This window comes from Trichoplusia ni, chromosome 4 (assembly GCF_003590095.1).
Source record: "Trichoplusia ni isolate ovarian cell line Hi5 chromosome 4, tn1, whole genome shotgun sequence".
NCBI classification, from domain to species: Eukaryota; Metazoa; Arthropoda; class Insecta; order Lepidoptera; family Noctuidae; genus Trichoplusia; species Trichoplusia ni.
Window position 1 is genome coordinate 5,371,490 of NC_039481.1, and position 18,637 is coordinate 5,390,126.

Below are 18,637 nucleotides of genomic sequence, written 5' to 3' on the forward strand. Positions count from 1 at the left end.
ATTCGTGCTTACTCAATTAATTTAGTTTATTCAAATTATTTGATTACCGAAGATTAATTTTAGTCGATATGTTTTTCAAGATGTTCTTCACTTTAATCAAATCACATCAATAATTTCTGATCAAAACTAACATGTTGGCTCTATGGTTGTCAATTTCTTGACGTAGACGTAGTTGCTTACGAGTTTTTCAATTTTGTAATTTTGTTGACATGTTTCTTTAGTTTTACTTAATTTAATTGATAACAGAATCTTAATTAATGGTCACGGAAGATAGTCCAGCATCATGGCTTTGAAAAAAGTCAAAGGAAACTTTGAAAGGATGTTCGATAAAAATCTGACGGATTTAGTCCGAGGAATCAGAAATAACAAAGATAATGAGGTATTTATACATGTATCGCTGTGTTATTTTTATTTATCCGTTTATTAATATTGGCGATACTTTTGATCATACTCTTAGCCTCTAAAAAATATTCTGGACACTTTCTTTTTATGTACCCCTCCACTGTCACATTTTTTCTAGTAAATGAACGAACTTGACCGATTTTAAATAATAATTTAATTTAGCAGTAGGTTTATGGTGATATAATTCTGTATGGTTGATATTTTTGGTACAAGCCATAAAATTATGCATTATAGAGACCCTGTCACATACAATATTTAACAGAAATTTGTGTTTACACATTGAATGTCTGCTGTGAACATTAATTATGGATACATTTTAAAATTTACATGAGCAACATATTATCTTGTTGACATTTCTGTATGTGTATAAGAATTTTTGGTCACTTAAGTCAATATGTTTCACTACTGAACAACATTCTTGAATGATTATACATTGATTATAGTCATGGCTATATTTATGATGAGTATTAAGATTAAGACATCATAAACCAATTATCAGTACACATACATCTGTCAAAAAATAATTTTAATGCAGCATAAATATTTTTCAAGTATTAAAAGCATTATTTAATTTTAGTCAAAGTATATAGCACAATGCATGGAAGAAATAAAAGTAGAACTGCGTCAGGACAACATAGCAGTCAAAGCTAACGCCGTTGCCAAGTTGACATATGTGAGTATAACTATACAATATGTGAAAATTATTTGGTATTAATATATGCATGTAGGTATAAAAACTGATAAACATATGTAAACAGTGTACTTCACTGATAACACCAGCACATGGCGATTGCTATGTACAGATCTAATAATGGGATGCTATTGTATAAATCAAAATTATACCTGAATGATTTACATAAATCCTTGAAACTTATATGTCAGTTCCAGTATGTGCAAACTTTATCAGTAAGAAGTTAAATTAAGTTTATCAGATATACCTGTTCTTCTCATGCTTGTACATGTTTCAGCTCCAAATGTTGGGATATGACATATCCTGGGCGATATTCAACATAATAGAGGTGATGAGCTCCAATAAGTTTACTTACAAGCGCATTGGATACTTAGCGGCCAGTCAGTCATTTCATGCAGATTCTGAACTATTAATGCTCACTACTAATATGATTAGGAAGGATCTCAATGCACAGAACCAGTATGAGGCGGGGCTGGCTCTCTCTGGCCTCAGCTGTTTCATATCGCATGACCTAGCCAGAGACTTGGCTAATGATATCATGACTTTGGTAAGCTTAACTTCTTTACACTTTCTCATTATTTGTTCAACAAGCAGGGTTCAGATCTTTTGAGTTAAGTATAAATGATATAAAATGCCTGTAAAATGTTACTTGCAAAAGTTTCTAATAAGAATCTTATTTTTCTTGTTTTTTTAGATGAGTTCAACTAAACCATATTTAAGAATGAAAGCAGTTCTAATGATGTACAAGGTATTTCTAAGATATCCAGAGGCACTAAGACCTGCATTCCCAAAATTAAAAGAGAAACTAGAAGATCCTGATCCAGGTACAATACAGTTTATTAAATTGTATGTAATGATCATACATTTCACATTTTGTCCATATCATATTTTTTTATTTTTAGGAGTACAATCAGCTGCTGTAAATGTGGTGTGTGAGTTAGCCAGGAAGAATCCTAAGAACTACCTCTCATTAGCTCCAGTATTTTTCAAGCTGATGACAACATCCACCAACAATTGGATGTTGATTAAAATTATCAAATTGGTAAGTACTGAACTTTCACTAACACTTTTTGAACTTTACTTAATGAACTAATTATGTATGTTTTTTATTATTGTACTTCTTATAATACAACTGCCAGGGAAGACAATAATGGGTTTTATTGTGTGTCAAAAATGTGTGTTTCTTCTGTATTCAACAGTGAGTCAGCAACAGCCATGAGAACAGTATCTTTTCAAGGTATAACTGGTACTAATTATTCCTAACAGTTCCACAGTTTGAAAACATTGATATCAATGATGAGTAAATCATGTCAACTGTTATCATTATTAGATTAGAAATTATTGTTCTAAGAATGGTTATTGTTCTGTGGAATCAACAAATGAATGTAGAAAATTGTTTGGTATCTTTATTTATAAACATATATTTTGAAAGCAAGTCAAGAGGCTATGATGCATCCTATTATTAAATGCAAGCATGTTATAAATATAACACAGGTTTTTATTATTTAAGACATGTAATTATGTGTCTTATCAATGTGTTTTTAAATGAATGTTTTGAACTTTGCTCTACATTTCCTGAAATAACTTATGAATTCTTCACAGTTTGGTTTAATGACACAGTATGAACCAGACATTGGGAGAAAAATAACACAAAGCCTCATAGATCTAATTTGCAGGTATTACCTACTAGTGGAACTTACAAGAAACAGTGTTTACCAAAACTGCTAGATTCATTCACCACACCTCACCATTGATCTATTATAATTTAGTGAAAACCACATTCTGACTATACTGGAATGTTTGAAATGTACAACCTATAAAAAAAACGCTAGAAAGAAAAACTCACAAATATATTTAATAAGCATGACTTGTTGTAAATTTCTAACATTCAAATTTCCTCTGGAAATATTGTACACAAACAACACTAAATTGGCACATCCAACTCACGTTTTGTATTATTTTTGCTGCTGAGAAATGTTAGAACAATGTGTGCGACGTTTGTCTGCACATGGGATGCAACTACAGAAAGGAGAGTCTACATTAAGGGAATTTCGAACAGAGCCCATGTCATCATTAGCTATCAGTTGCCATCACATAAGCTAGTCTTATGTAGTTTCATTGTGTTTGTTGCAGTTTGGTGCCTTAACCCCATTAGAGCCTCGACTTGGCAAGAAACTGATAGAACCGTTAACTAACTTAATACATAGGTGAGTCAGTGACTGTCAATCAGTGCAGGAACATCACCAACCTTTCAAAATTGTAACTCTACTGACAGTACATTTATTTTAGTAATATTTAGTCATTATAATTGTGTTGTCTTATCTATTTTTAGTCTCTATGGGGTGAAAGGAAATATAATGTGTATTCTTTTGCGTATCTAAGACTAGCTATTAACATGTTATACTATAGTTGCTATTATGTTTACAATATCTAGATGTTTAGTGCAATTGTTGTCAACATTATTTTTTGTAACAAAAAAAGAACAGCTTGCATTGCTTTTTTAACATTTTATTTAATAAGCTTTTTTGTATACACTGTAGCACTTCAAGACTAGTGAACACATTAGAGCTTTGGAACACTAGTTTTATGCTTTGAATGTGAGCAATGTTTTGTGTTACCTTTAGATTGTACAGTTGGAACTGAACTTTTTATTGTGAATGTGCAAAAATAGCACTAACACAACTACTATAAATAACATTTATAACATAGGTAATAAACAGCCACATTTATTTGTTACAAAAATACTGAATGTTGAAGAAAATTAAGTCTCCAGAATAACCATACACTAAAGAAAAAAAAAGAAATACTTCTCAAAGCATGGCGACTTTACAGTATGTATTAAAACCCAATGTCCAATCCTTGAAATATCTGTACAAGACTTCCGAAAGGCAACAAAAAAAACTAAGTCTTCTAACATCAAAATATACGTATTTAGCGTAATATTAACCACGAATATTACCCTCAAATCGGGAAATTTGCCTGAACTAACAGTAATTCAAGGGCAGTATCTTTTATATAATTTTTATTTATAGTCGGTCAAAGGTTTCTTAATGCATTATACATATTCTCGGATTGAAATGGTTAATGGAAAATTCTAATTTTTAATAAGGTTTTAAATATAATAAATAAAATGAATATATATGATATTCTTTACGACAGTACGTCTGCGATGTCGTTACTGTACGAGTGCATCAACACGGTGATTGCCGTGCTGATCAGTATCAGCAGCGGGATGCCGGGCCACGCCGCCTCCGTGCAACTCTGTGTCCAGAAACTTAGAATACTCATTGAGGACAGTGACCAAAACTGTAAGTTTGAAGCTGAATAATGTCTTTATTGTTATCCTAGTTTTCTAAATTTGGAAATCTTAAAAGACCACATTCCTTAATGTGGAGGACAGTTTGGATTAAATGAAAATTACCCATGTGGAAGTAATTGTTTATGTTGGGTTCATATTGATACAGCTAGTTACTTTGTAATATATATATATGATCATCAGCTACCATTTCAAAGTTTAATATAAGGGCAGGTAATAAATATTCTCCATTCTTTCGGTTAAATGTTGGTCTCTTGTCTTACAGTGAAATACCTCGGTCTGTTGGCAATGTCAAGAATTCTCAAATCCCACCCGAAATCAGTGCAAGCCCACAAAGATCTTGTCCTGGCTTGCCTCGACGACAAAGATGAGTCAATCAGGCTGAGGGCATTGGGCTTGTTATACGGAATGGTACGCTTTTTTTTAATTATATATTTCAATTGTAATGTGAGAATATTGTAAAGCAAAATTTAAAATATTATTTTGTATCACCAGGTATCTAAAAAGAACTTGATGGAGATTGTAAAGAAGTTGATGGTGCACATGGACCGCGCCGAAGGCACGCTCTACCGCGACGAGCTGCTGACCCGCATAATTGAGATATGCTCTCAGAACAACTACCAGCATGTCGTTGACTTCGAGTGGTACGTCACCGTGTTGGCTGAGCTCACCGAGATGGAGACCAGCGCTAAACACGGTTGGTACACTGTTCAGTAAATTATTACACTGACATAGCTCAAAAAGGCAGGCGCTCTTTGTAGAATAAGAGTGGTGTGTACGTGAGTGCATATAATAATGTGTGTTTGTGTTCGCAGGTCGCATCGTGGCGGCGCAGCTGACGGAGGTGGGCGCGCGCGTGGCGGAGGTGCGCGAGTTCGCGGCGCGGGAGTGCGCGGCGCTGGTGGCGCGCGCCGCCGCGGCCCCGCCCGGGCCCGCCTCCAAGGAGGTGCTGTACGCCGCCGCCTTCGTGCTCGCCGAGTACTGCCGGTACGCATTACCATTGCTAGTGATTACCAAGATTAGTTTGCACGTCACTTTAACATAACTACATAATATTATGTAGATTTGTTTTATATTATAAGAACGAATTAATATACTGAAATGCTTCTTTATAATGGCAGTATAATCGTGTAATCAATATAATCGTGTTTCCTTAATAGTCTTTCCCTTAGAAAATCTCACGATTGACACATTCTCGAGATGACACACTAATACAAGTGTAAGGTGTCAATGTCGTTAACATTGGTGATACCTCCCCTAGCGAGGAGTCGGTGATGCGTTCGTCGGTGTGTGCGTTGCTGCAGTGCGGCGGCATCTCGGGCGGCAGCGTGCGCGCGCGAGCTGTGTGCGTGCACGCCGCGCTCAAGCTGGCCGCCAACCTGCTGCAGCTGTACGAGGCCAGGAACGACAAGGACGCCGCCATCGATGTTAGTAACTTACTGACTTTAAAATCTATTGATTATGTGTTGCACGTCACAACTCTGCTTAAAGAAGTTATATTTAGTCGTATTTTACTTTTATGATCCTTCGCAGTGATATGAAATACTAATTACTCTTTCTATGGTTTTTCACCAGCAACCACTTATTTCAAGCATAAAAAATAATAAATTATGCACTAAAATAATTTAAATTATGAGTAAATCAATTTCTTTTTACAAGAATAACCAGTTTAGTCACCATAGTTTGAATAGGCACTCTACAGTGCCTCATAAGTGTCATGAGTCCACCTTGTTAATAATTTCCGCAGGTGATCCGCGAGGCCCTGTCGGGCCTGCGTCCGCTGCTGTGCAGTGAGGACATGGAGGTGCAGGAGCGCGCGCACAACGCGGCGGCGCTGCTGGCGCTCGTGCTGCAGCGGCTCAGCCCCGCCGACGCCGCGCTCACGGAGCACGCTGAACACACGCCCAGGGACGATGCCATACTAGTCGAGCACGACCAGAGGTAACACCATTTGCGTATATGTATACTCTGTTCTACCCTCAACCAATCTATGCCTGATTTCGAAGTTAAAATACAAAAAAAAAAAACCATTTTATATGCACGAAATGTTGCCAGACACTAGATCCGTTGATGCGCTCATAGTTGTTTATTTAGCCTCATGCGCGCCGCAAAACTATTATTCAGTTTCCATTAAAATAAAAAAAAATCAATAAAGTATACGCCTATGTTTTAATTTAATTCTATACACTTATACGTATCTATCGTACAACAGTATATTTGTAGTTGAAAGGTTTTTACTTTTTTTTACAGCAACAATGCAGAGACGGTTGAAAATATTGAAGATCTGAATGGAGAAAGTTCTGCGCAAGGATTTAGCGGCGGCTTGATCGAGGAACTCGCGGAACTCTTCGAAGGAGAACTAAAACCTGTCGCACCCAAGGCACAGAAGAAAGTGCCGATGCCTGCAGAGTATGGATATTTACCTATTATCTGCATTTCTGTCAAATGCTTTTTTGTCTGTTAACTTTACTATGCATGAAAATAGTTACTTATATCGGAGTGTTTTAATCCTAAAACAAATGCACTCTCCTAGCATTTTCTTTTTGAAAAGATCAGGTCCAATATGCAGAGACCTTGTTGAGATCTTTATTGTAAAATGAGATGAGGCCTCTACCAGAGGCCATTTTACTACTAGTATTGTTTCCTAGTCGAGTAACATTTAATAAGTTCTATAAGCTTTACAATTGTCTGTGTGTTCTGCAGCTTGAACCTAGATCAGTGGCTGTGCCAGTCGCGCTGGTCGTCGGACAGCTCTAGCTCGGAGGGTGAGCCCGAGGCCGCGGTGTTCGCGCCGCCGCCGCGAGACCCCCGACCTACCGCGCAGTTCACGCCGGAAGAACTAGCCATGGTAAAAGACATTTTCTAAACTGTTGCTGCTTATATAGTACTAACATTTCTGGCATGCAGGCCAAGCTTTATGAAATTCAGTGTAGAACTCTAATAATCCAACTTAATATAGCTCCTCTTTCACCAAAAACCACTGAACGGAACCAAACAACGAAACTTCTTTATAACCAGAATTAACACATAGGACATTTTTATCCCAATGTTATGTTCCCGTGGGTTCATTTTCGATTACTGGCGGGCGGGCCCGCGGGCGACAGTTAGTTTTACCATGAAAGTTCAGTGGTTTTAAAGTTGTAAAAGTAGCGAACATCGTATATTTATATATCATTGTTTGCCGTGTCATAGTTGAGAGAAGCTCGAAGGCAGGAGCAAGCGAACAACCCGCACTACTTGAAGGACGACTCGCCGCGGTCGTATCAGCAGGACGACGTGCCCATCGCAGAGATAGCACTCGAAGTGCCACTGCAAGTTCATAGTGAGTATTTATATTTATCCTAGTTGTTTCTAGTTAAAACGATGAAACTTAAAGTACCTAAGCAAATGTTCAATTTCTTGCTACGACTCAATAAATCGGTATTAATGGTTTATTTTCATATTTTTTCTGTAGCTAAGAGATCTGATAAATACTTAATATCACGAGAAAGTTCCAACAAGAAGAAAAAAGAGAAGAGGACTTCGAAGAAACGAAAAAGCAAAAAAGATAACAAACCTTCTAGTGACTCAGACAGTGAGGGTATGTAAACTACATTCTGACTTTTATAATCTTTAACTTACAGTTTACGTGTAGAATAAAAATAATGGTTTGAATTTGTATGTGATACACAGAGGAGGCCCACATCAGCCGGCCGGCCGTGGCGGAGGGCGGCGAGCTGCCGGAGGGCGCCGCGCTGTCGGACGACGAGCCGCCGCCGCCACGGGACGACCCGCACCGCGCGCTGGACCTCGACCTCGACCAGTCAGTACACAGTACACACCATGCACACTTGTCTCGTGACGGCAGACAAAACTTACCAGCTGTGACTAACTTGACATCACCTTTATTCGCAAACCACACTATATGGTGATGTCTTTTTGCACACACAGAGATAACTTGACATTCATAGCCAACTCTTAAATTATTGTCGTTTGGTGTATACAGGTGTAGACACATTGCATAAAAAGCATCAGTATGATTACAATTTCATGAATATGCATGCTTATATTTCCAGACCACTGCGTGAAGAAGAGCTGCTTACATCGAGGATACACCAGTACCCTTCGCCCGAAAGTGGCCTGCTGGAGAAAAAGACAAAAATATCTAAGTCGAAGACCAAATCCACCGACAAAGATGCTGCCGACAAACCGTCCAAGAAGAGGAAGGAAAAGAAATCTAAGCAAAAGACAGTAGACTTAATGTTACCAGAAGTAACCCAGATTGATGTTGAAGAGGGTTTACTGATCGATGACGTAAGCAAGACGAATGGCAAAAACACTTCGAAAGGCAGCGACGGCGCGGATGATGAAATGACACTTGTTGAACCCCATGCAAAAGGGAAGAAGACTGAAAAACATAAGAAATCTAAAAAAGAATCTAAAGATAAAGAGTCCAAGAGGAATAAATCGTCCAAAAAAGGTATTAATGTCATTATATAGGAACCCCAACCATTTTACCTTCGTAGTGAGTGCTCTTTAGATAAACCTTTTTAGTTCTAATAATCGCTATTACTATCATGACTGTTACTAAGCAGTACTTACATTTCAAAGTAGAGAGTTTAGATTTGCATTTTTATAATAATTATGACTAGATTCTAATATATTTACCTTATTTTCAGGCAAACACGAAAAGAAAACTGGATATGAAGAGGCATTAGGTATATCCACGCCTAGCAAAGAAGTCATATAGTGTACATAATAAGGAAATTGCTTATTTTTCTTAAGTCACGCTACTCACGCTGTCTCAGTGCAATTGTTAATTTGAACAATTTCAGAATATTTTTTAATGATGATTAGTTCTACATCCAATATATTAGTTATTAACTCTATTCATATTTCAAAGTGAACTATGTCCATTTATATGAATATATAATATTTCAATAAGTCTATATAGTAACAAATAAAAAGTTAAATATATTAATCATGTACAGTTTTATTATTAAAAATGATTTATCAATATGGAGCTTTTCAATTGCATTAACACTCACATTTAAAAAGTTTGATAAACACGTACAGAGGCCATACAAACAAAACGGTATACAATAAAATAAAATATAAACAACAAAGTTACAAGATTTTTTCCCAAATATTATATAAAAACATGCAAAAGCACAATACATATTGATAGACCCAATTTATGTGTAATAAATATAAAGAGTCAAGCGCATATCTGAAAAAGAAAACTGCTTGAGCAACTTCAGCTTCTAATGCCATCTTAATAAAATAAAGCTGGACTTAAGAAATTGTGACAAAATCTGGTTATTCATCCTGGACTTACATTTTGAAAGCTATCTATATAAGACACCTTTGCAGTATATTAGCAGGATATAGCTACACAGAGATACTACACAATGCATTATATATTCTAACTGATGCAATATGTAATTGGGCTCAATCTGTTTTAGCACGTATCTTAAGAGCATACATACGACTAACATATTTATTGCACCCAAGTACCTTTCTTTTTGAAAAAGGAACCTTAACCTTTGAGAGCAGTTCTTCACCAGGTCTGCGCTGACCTTATACAAAAAATTTCAACCGAAACAGGTGTCTGGGTTTGCTTTTTCTTCTGTACAAACAAGTGCTAGCAAGACATTCTTTTTCTGCGAGATTTGATTCTATCGCAAACTGATTTCTTTGCATCACCTTTACCGCCAGCGCCGCCAGGTTTATCTAAATTCTTGTACGTAATCGCTACCTATGGAAATCAAAAGGTAACAAGTCAAATTTCAATAAATACCCAATACACATAATCGTGATCATGAATTGAATTTGTGAATAATACTATGATATTGTGGTTTCTTCGATTCGTTTTCGTTACGCATAGGAGAAGATTTAAAACGAAGGGCATATATCGATAAATGAATGTAAATGCCTCTTAGATTCTGTGTGGCAATAGCACAGGCTAATCACATAGCACACTGTAATGCTAGTAGATGCCCACCCTTTAGTTGTAACCCGACTAACCCATACACGATACAAGAAGGCAAAACTACTACTTTTAAAAAACATGACATTAAGAAATAAAATCAATAATACTTTATTAACATAATTGCTATCCTATATAAATATAAATCTATTCCATTTCCACTGGATAAAATCCAAAATCTAAAGATCTGTTTTCTCTCGCGTAGATAGAGTCATACTCTACACTCGAGCTGTCCTTTGGTCGCTGCTTCGGATGCCACACCATTATCTAAATATGTAGCAAAGAACACCATAAATAAAAAGTTACTGGCTCAAAGCTGAAGTCCGGATATGTTACATTTAGCAAAATATGTAACACTATTTTTTTTGAAACGCCTCGCGATGTGTTGCTTAAGTTTGTAGTTTGATTTGTTGACCTTTATTTAAGTCCTTTCTTACGAATGGGGTAGGTATAGGTTAAACGTATATACTTCAACCCTATTCCACTCCAAAATCAAATTTCATAATTGAACGATTTTTTTAACTGTAAAGAAATAAACCGTCAATGCGAGCACTGTCTGTAATTGTTGAAAAACATAAAAAAAATACCCAAAAAAATTAACCAGCACCAACGCTAAATTAAATATCATATTTACGCGATATGAATGAGAGAGTTCAGAAGAAGGTTCGACGCGCGTGATATAATAATTCGTTAACTCTACAAATAAAATGGTATCTGTAACGTTTTATTAGCATGGTAATTACAGCATCACGTTTTATGACTATTTCTCGCCTGCGAATGCGTAACACGCAAATAAAGAAAATTCACGACCTTCTTCAAAAGCGTATTAGATAATAATGATTGAGTACACGCGGCGGTATTGTAACAACATTTTAGTGACTGTTGAGATATTATTTAGCTCGCGGTTTAAAATAAGTTATTTTGGGAGGTAAAGATCTTATTTGGCTTCTATGCTATTGCTAATAGAATAGATTGTCCCCTTATGTGGAAACTAGTACAGCGGTTAGTGTTATTGTATATTAACATGTGTCGCTTACTGTACTGTATGGATCTTAGTTATCTGAATAAACAATTTATATTATTATTATTATTATAGACGGATATTTGACGGGCCTGTTGGTCTAGTGGTTAGTGACCCTGACTGCTGTACCAGAGGTCGTGGGTTCGATTCCCGCCCAGGACAAAAGTTGTGTGATGAGCATGATCATTTGTTCTGGTGTCTGGGTGTAATTTATCTATAATATGTATGTATTTAGAAATATATAAGTAAGTTTATCAGTTGTCTGGTTACCATAACACAAGCTCTGCTTAGCTTGGGATCAGATAACCGTGTGTGAGTTGTCCCAGGATATATATTATATTATATATATATATATATAGATGATAACGCATCCTGCAATATAAACAAAAAACTTGCAGCACTAATATTAACTTCTCATAAAATTAACTAAGACAAACTAGTTAACAAATGTACTCATTAATGTATGTATCATGTAGTCTAATTCTATTTACCTGTAAATGATATCTAGGAATGTCACAAATAAACTACAATACAGATCTAAATATATTTATTACAAATGTTAATTCTTCATAAGAAGCCCAAAATAAATATTTTTGTAGTAATACAGAGGTATGCATTTTTGAAATAAACTGTAGATAAATTACATTGTACTTTCTTGTCTGAAAACTGAAGATTTTTTCAGAACAAATTAAATTAAGTGTTGCTATTTACAAATAAACATACATATACAGTACATAATGTACAAAATACTTATTGCGACGTTACGCGCTTCAGAGTAACACCAACTACAGGTGCACTTTACATAACAATATATACTTTATATTTATAAATAAATGTTTACTTGAAATACTTCGACTCGATCGCGATCGCTGCAGTAACGATAATAGCAAATTACAAATTTGATAACAACTTGAAGCATTATAACACTCCACTACAACATCAATGAATATTTAGTTTAACAATCATTCGAACTAACTATGTATTATCTAATATGGTCACTTAAACTAAATGTTTTAATAAATAAAATAATGAATGACATTATTCAATCTAATTGGCTCTAATACAACCAGTTCTATATGATCTTTCAGGATAATTTGATCAAATTACATTTAGACAGCTATAGAAAGAGTGACTGGGAAGCTAGTGCTTAACATTTAAAATGTAGATATCACAAATACTTCAGCGTATTCCTGTATATAAATATAACAACCTATCTATAAAAATTAACTATGGAATTGCTAAACTACAATAATGTTCAATACAATACAATATAACTTTCATACAAGACACTATTAACCAGCAGCGTATGTGATACGACTAATACGGCAATGAGTGTTACATGACTATCGAGAATTACATTATAAATAATCTGCAATTTTAGGTGCGAATTTTTGAAGAAATAACTGGATAGACACCTACAATGACCAATTAGATAGTTAAGATGATTATTAGTGAAAATACTGGCAGTAGTTTACTTCTCCAACATATATCTAGGGATGTCGAATTTCACCTCGACTCCGGCTTTCTTGGCGAGCGCGACGATTTCTGACAGCTGGACCACGAGCTGCGCGGCCTCGTCGAGGTCGTCACGCGGCACAATGCGCAACCCTGACTCGGCAATCAGTTTTCTCGCCTCGTTCACTTTTGTACCCTGTAATTAGCAAGTAAGTATAGATACATAAATAATAGATAGGATAGTATAAAAAACATTTATGAATGTTTGTTTTCTTTTAATACCATACCTGGAGGCGCACAATAACAGGGATTTGAATGTTAAGGTTCTTGGCAGCGTTAACGATGCCCTCTGCGATGACGTCGCACCTCATGATACCACCGAAGATGTTCACCAATATAGCGGACACGTTGGGATCCGACAAGATGATTTTGAAGGCTTCCTACAATTATAAATAAAGTTAAAGGAGCGGTAAGTGGTTGTTGTGATGAGGTTAAAACCTTATCCGCTAACACACGTTTACACATACAGTTTCACTTTAATAAAAAAAGCTGCCGAGTGAGAGACTCGCCCAGGAAGGGTTTCTTTGGCAGCAAAATTCTTATATTTCTTATATTTGTGTTGACTGAATTAAAGGTAAATTAACCAATTGTGATATACCAAACCGTTTTTATCGGGCGAGGCCAATATATCTGAACGCCATGCCTTTACAGCGTTTCGAAATTTTGCCCTGTAACTAAAATATTTAATGATACGCACCGACACAGCCTGTGCAGTAGCGCCACCGCCGACGTCCAAGAAGTTGGCGGGGAAACCACCGTGCAACTTAATAATGTCCATGGTAGCCATAGCCAATCCGGCACCGTTTACCATGCACCCGATATTACCTACAATGAACACGTATAGTTATTAAATATGCGACTGTAGGCATGTAACATTTATTATATTTATAATATATTACCGTCAAGAGCGATGTAGTTCAAGTTGAACTTATCAGCTTCGATTTCTTTTGGGTCTTCTTGAGTAATGTCTCTCAAAGCAAACAGTTCCTTCTGTCTCCACTCGGCATTATCGTCGAATCGGAACTTGGCGTCCAAGCAGAAGACTGTAACAGCGATGTTTATATTTTACATACACTTGTTTATACAAAATGAGTGAGACATTGTTTTATCTGTCACGATGACTGGAGGTCAAGCGTGGTCAAGGCTCGGGAAACCTAACTTTGTTTTCTCGCTTTCTCGTCTTTATCGGTATGCTGCGGTACATTATCGCTACGGAGGACATCACCTTATAATCACGCTATTAGACGTGATAAGTACATGCCCAACATATCACTTTCGCTGCAGTACATCTCATTCTTTCTAAATGCTCGTCGGTTCAAAGCACTCTCAGTCTGGCAGATTGCCACAACATTCTAAGGTTAGATAGATGTAAGAAGTTTTCTCATCCAAGTCGTATTTACACGTGCACATAAATACACGTGTAAAATTGAACTTGAACCTTATTGACATGCTGTGCCTAGATACCCTTTCAGCCAATTAAGTTATAGGTATGTGATTAAATAATTCGTATAATAGTGTTTTTACATTATTACAACCGTGTTTTAAATGTGCCAGTTAGTGTACAATAAATATTGTATGCCGCAAAATGCGACGAGTAAATACGCTGTCACTGACTCATTAACAAAATTGTCATCATATAAAACATACACGGCACGTAATATATGTTTATGCATTTGATTAAGATAAAAGTCTAATCAAACCCTGTCTCGGACGGAACACGTCACACACGAGTAAAGATAAAGTTGCGTAACGAATAGTAAAAGGAAAAATGTGTCTGCCAATGTTAATCATTAATATACTTGGCAACTAATTAAGAATGCATAAAACTAACATTGGCGTTACCCTGAGGCAATTTGTAAGATAGTTATGCCTTACCCTCCCATATTAACTAAAAGTTAATCAAAACCAAACTTCAAGAGACTAGATTTATACGGACATAATCTAGTATTATCTATTAGATACCCTAAGTAGCTAATTTTTTTCATGAATTATTTTTCCATGTATACTGCAATAAATGAAGATCGCTGACTAATCCTGCTTAGGTTTCTTGTTACTCTACAGCATGCATTATAATATGAGGTCGATAATAAACTAGTTTTACAAAGACAATACGCATTCATTACCTAATTTACAAAGAAAATTCTTAAGATTTTAATGGTGGTTATAAATTGTCGAACGTTTAATTTATACCTTTTTTTAATTTACATAATAATGTGTTTATCAAACAGTAAGTGAAGTCTGGACACCCAATATTTTGTTGTCACTAGTTTCACCACAGTGGATTGCATCAAAACTAGTGTCAGTCCTATGGCACGGGTCTATTCCATGATGCATGTCGATAGAATAGTTGTTATTGCGTCTTATTTTCACCTCAATATGATATGCATCAATATAATTGATGGTTTCACAAAGACTAAAATAGCCATTAAGTATGCAAATGATTATTGCGGTACTAGAAGAGAATCAACAAAGCCAGTCATCTGGTGATAAATTGATGTAACATTGCCCACAATTGCGTATTTCCTCTCGCGTTACTTGTTTAGAAAGACCTAACTATAAAATATTTACGAAACCATTCTTTAGCAATCAATGAAGGTTTTTATTGCAAATCTGTGCCGTTAATAGCAACACAAACCAATCAAGTCGTCCTTGACTAAAAATGAATACTTAATAGTAACAACCAGATATCATGCAAAGAGCAAATCATTAATAATTTACTGATACAGGTCTGATCGACTGAGCCACAACAATGGATCATTAATTAATGCACAATACGAGAATAAACTACTTACATTTGCCAGTTAAGGCATCCTCCGCATATGGGTTTACTTCAATTAAAAGAGCATCTTTTTTCAAAAACAAATCATACATCCTCTTAATCATGTCACTGGCTTCTGCTGTTTCGAGGTTAATCTAAAAACATATTGATAATTGTTATAACAGTAATTTGTGTTAATAACTTTGGTTTTGATCTTGAGATAGATTACCTTCTTCAAAACGCGCTGGATTTGTTCATCAGTGATTCCCTTAACGATGTCGATTGGTTCATAGGTGATCGCGTCTGGGTTTTCCGCAGCAACATCTTCAATACTTACTCCACCTTGAGAGGATGCTATAATGACAGGGCCCTAAAACAATAAGTTTTCAAGCAAGTAAGTATTTTCGTCAAATACCTCAAAGATGATTTGGTAAAATAATATGGCAATATTTACGTTGAAACTGCGCTCCATCATGATGGCAATGTAGAATTCCCTACGCGGAAACTTGCGTTCGGTGACCATCACCTTGTTACAAATGCGTCCCGCCGCACCTGTTTGTTTGGTTACCAGGTACTGCTTCAGCATCTTGCTGGCGAGGTCTCCGGCGACTTCAACTCTGTGATAAAAGACAGATTATGAAGAAACAAATGCATAGGTTTAGTCCTCATGACCAAGCTTTTAATATTAACTTTTAGCTGCAAATTAGGACTAGAATACCTTATATTTCATCTAGTTTAAGTAATGGCAGTATTTATGATATGTGGAGTTTCAGTAAGTAGTGAAAATAATGTGAAGCTAGGCCTTTCTATTTCAGGGAGGATGTGATAATAAGGAAAGCACTTACAGTAAGCCATCATATGACATGATATATTTTTCATTTTTGTTGAATGATATGAATGAAAATAAATACCTACAAATATTCTCATTTACTTACGTGTCTACCATTCTGACACCTCCCTTTAGGCCATTTTTGAAGGCACCTCTTCCTCTGCCTCCAGCAAGTACCTGACACAAATCTAGCAGTTATGATATACTTGCCTAACTTGGGTCTTTCTTAGAGTCAAAACATACTTAACTTTTTTGTCCAATTAGCATTAAAATTTTAAATAAACACCATAAAGTGTAAGAATATTTCTATGTGCAGTGTATCCTTGTCTAAATTGCTTTTATTCATAATTAATAATAGTGACAAGAATTACCTGAGCTTTGAGTACCATGTCTTTTGAGTTTAGTTCTTGCGCAAACTTTATTGCCTCTTCCTTAGTTGTAGCCACATTGAATCGGGGTACAGGAATGCCAGCATCTCGCAGCAAAGTGTAACTGATGTACTCATGTACGTTTAAGTTACGGACCTGCTGTTTACTTGGATAGAGACTCGATGTTGCCCCCACCAGAAGCTTTTTGAAAGAAAAAAAAAAACAATGTATACATGTATAATATAAGGTATAAAAAAAACGAAAAAGCTCAATCCATTCAAACAGCCAAGACCAATTCAAAAACAGAAATATTAGTTTATTATAATTTTTAATAACTCAATGTTTACTTTTCTTCTTAACCAAGCTTTAAGACTTTTAATATTTTACTTTTGCTGGCTTTTAATATTTTACAAAATCATATTTCCCAGAGGATTATGTTTATCACAATACAAATCAGTGAAAACTCAGAAAATATCTGATAAGGAAAAACTTGATATCTAGAACTGCATTATGTTGAATATTATATTATTTTATTTTCAAGCATATACAACACACATAAAATGATAAGTACATGACTGTCTTATTCATAGATCACATAACAAATTGATAAAACAAACCAATTGGACTTTGTCCAGGTTAACATGTATTCAAAGAAGTTTTCATTCTTATACTGTCCCCCACACTCAATAAAAATGTTTAAAAATATAAATAAACTTATACACAGTAAACAATAACATCATTTAAAATAATACATTTTAGCTAAATTTAAGATCGAATGAAACAATAATGGAATTCAATGTTTTTTATAGATTAGTTATATTGATTCAACAACAGAATAGTGAAAGGTTAAGTATCTAATTAGAGCAATACTGTTACAATTTTATTAACTGTCTCATAAACAAAATTAAGATAAACCACTGAACAAGCCTTTAAATGCACTAAGCAATTAAAGTTATGATTAAATCCTGTACATTTAAAAAAATATAAGGTTTCCGATACAATAAAAGGGGTTATTTTCAATATCTAACGTAAAATTGAATTTCATTTAATCAAACTAAAATTCTATTGACCGCTTTTGGTCATGCCGATCAAGAAATGTATAGGTTCTTAATAAATGTTAACATTCTTGAACAAAATAGGGAATTATCATGAAAACTAAAAAATATTAATAACATTACAGACGTACTACCGATGACGTAAGGTCACAATAGCTGAAAATGACAAGGTCAAATTTATAAATAAAATTTTAAACTATAGTCAAGGCCTTGTAGCGTTATGAAATAAAGAAATCACTGGTCAAATTATTTATGAATAATATACTAAAAATCTATATTAATGCAAAATTAATAAGATCGAAATTATTTGAATGTGGTTTATTGATTTTATTAAACAATTAGAATTAATGTATTTGAAATGAAAGCATACTTGTGCGCCTCAAGATAATAAGGTATCAGTTAACCTCCATTTACCTTAGATCCATTTTTAAGGAATAAAGTTTGAGCAAGACCAATTGGACGGGGGAGTAAAGTCGCCATTTTTCACTACTAATATCAAACCACAGACTACAGACTAGTGTCGACGACAGACGGCCATCGATACCGAATTGCAGACGGCAAGCAAGGTTTTCATTGCGTGAATGTATTTCAATGTTGCCATTTAATGTGACTCTAACTACAAACCATGTATTATAAGAAAATTATCGGTTTTGTGGTTATTTTATTGTTCACTAGTTGACTCTGCAAGTTTTGTCAAAGGAATTAAAATTTTAA

The 18,637-nt window shown here is 35.3% G+C and overlaps 2 protein-coding genes across 2 annotated transcripts; one reads left to right on the forward strand and one right to left on the reverse strand.

The window, feature by feature from the left end:
- Window positions 1–145: 145 nt before the first annotated feature.
- Window positions 146–9,372, forward strand: LOC113493523 (AP-3 complex subunit delta). Its single transcript, XM_026871533.1, has 19 exons — window positions 146–379; window positions 980–1,075; window positions 1,371–1,640; window positions 1,788–1,917; window positions 1,996–2,135; window positions 3,227–3,300; window positions 4,253–4,401; window positions 4,675–4,820; window positions 4,905–5,106; window positions 5,225–5,396; window positions 5,671–5,836; window positions 6,157–6,350; window positions 6,660–6,818; window positions 7,113–7,257; window positions 7,602–7,731; window positions 7,864–7,989; window positions 8,082–8,211; window positions 8,465–8,868; window positions 9,068–9,372. Exons 1-19 carry the CDS (start codon window positions 284–286, stop codon window positions 9,136–9,138), a joined length of 3,000 nt encoding a protein of 999 aa, XP_026727334.1. The 5' UTR covers window positions 146–283; the 3' UTR covers window positions 9,139–9,372.
- Window positions 9,373–11,972: 2,600 nt separating this feature from the next.
- On the reverse strand, window positions 11,973–18,483 carry LOC113493526 (succinate--CoA ligase [ADP-forming] subunit beta, mitochondrial). Its single transcript, XM_026871536.1, has 10 exons — window positions 18,338–18,483; window positions 16,872–17,069; window positions 16,607–16,677; window positions 16,126–16,288; window positions 15,901–16,041; window positions 15,706–15,826; window positions 13,813–13,956; window positions 13,611–13,738; window positions 13,141–13,293; window positions 11,973–13,049 (listed from the first exon to the last, which is right to left on the reverse strand). The coding sequence occupies exons 1-10, from the start codon at window positions 18,401–18,403 to the stop codon at window positions 12,870–12,872; spliced, it is 1,365 nt and encodes a 454-aa protein (XP_026727337.1). The 5' UTR covers window positions 18,404–18,483; the 3' UTR covers window positions 11,973–12,869.
- Between the last annotated feature and the right edge of the window lie 154 nt (window positions 18,484–18,637).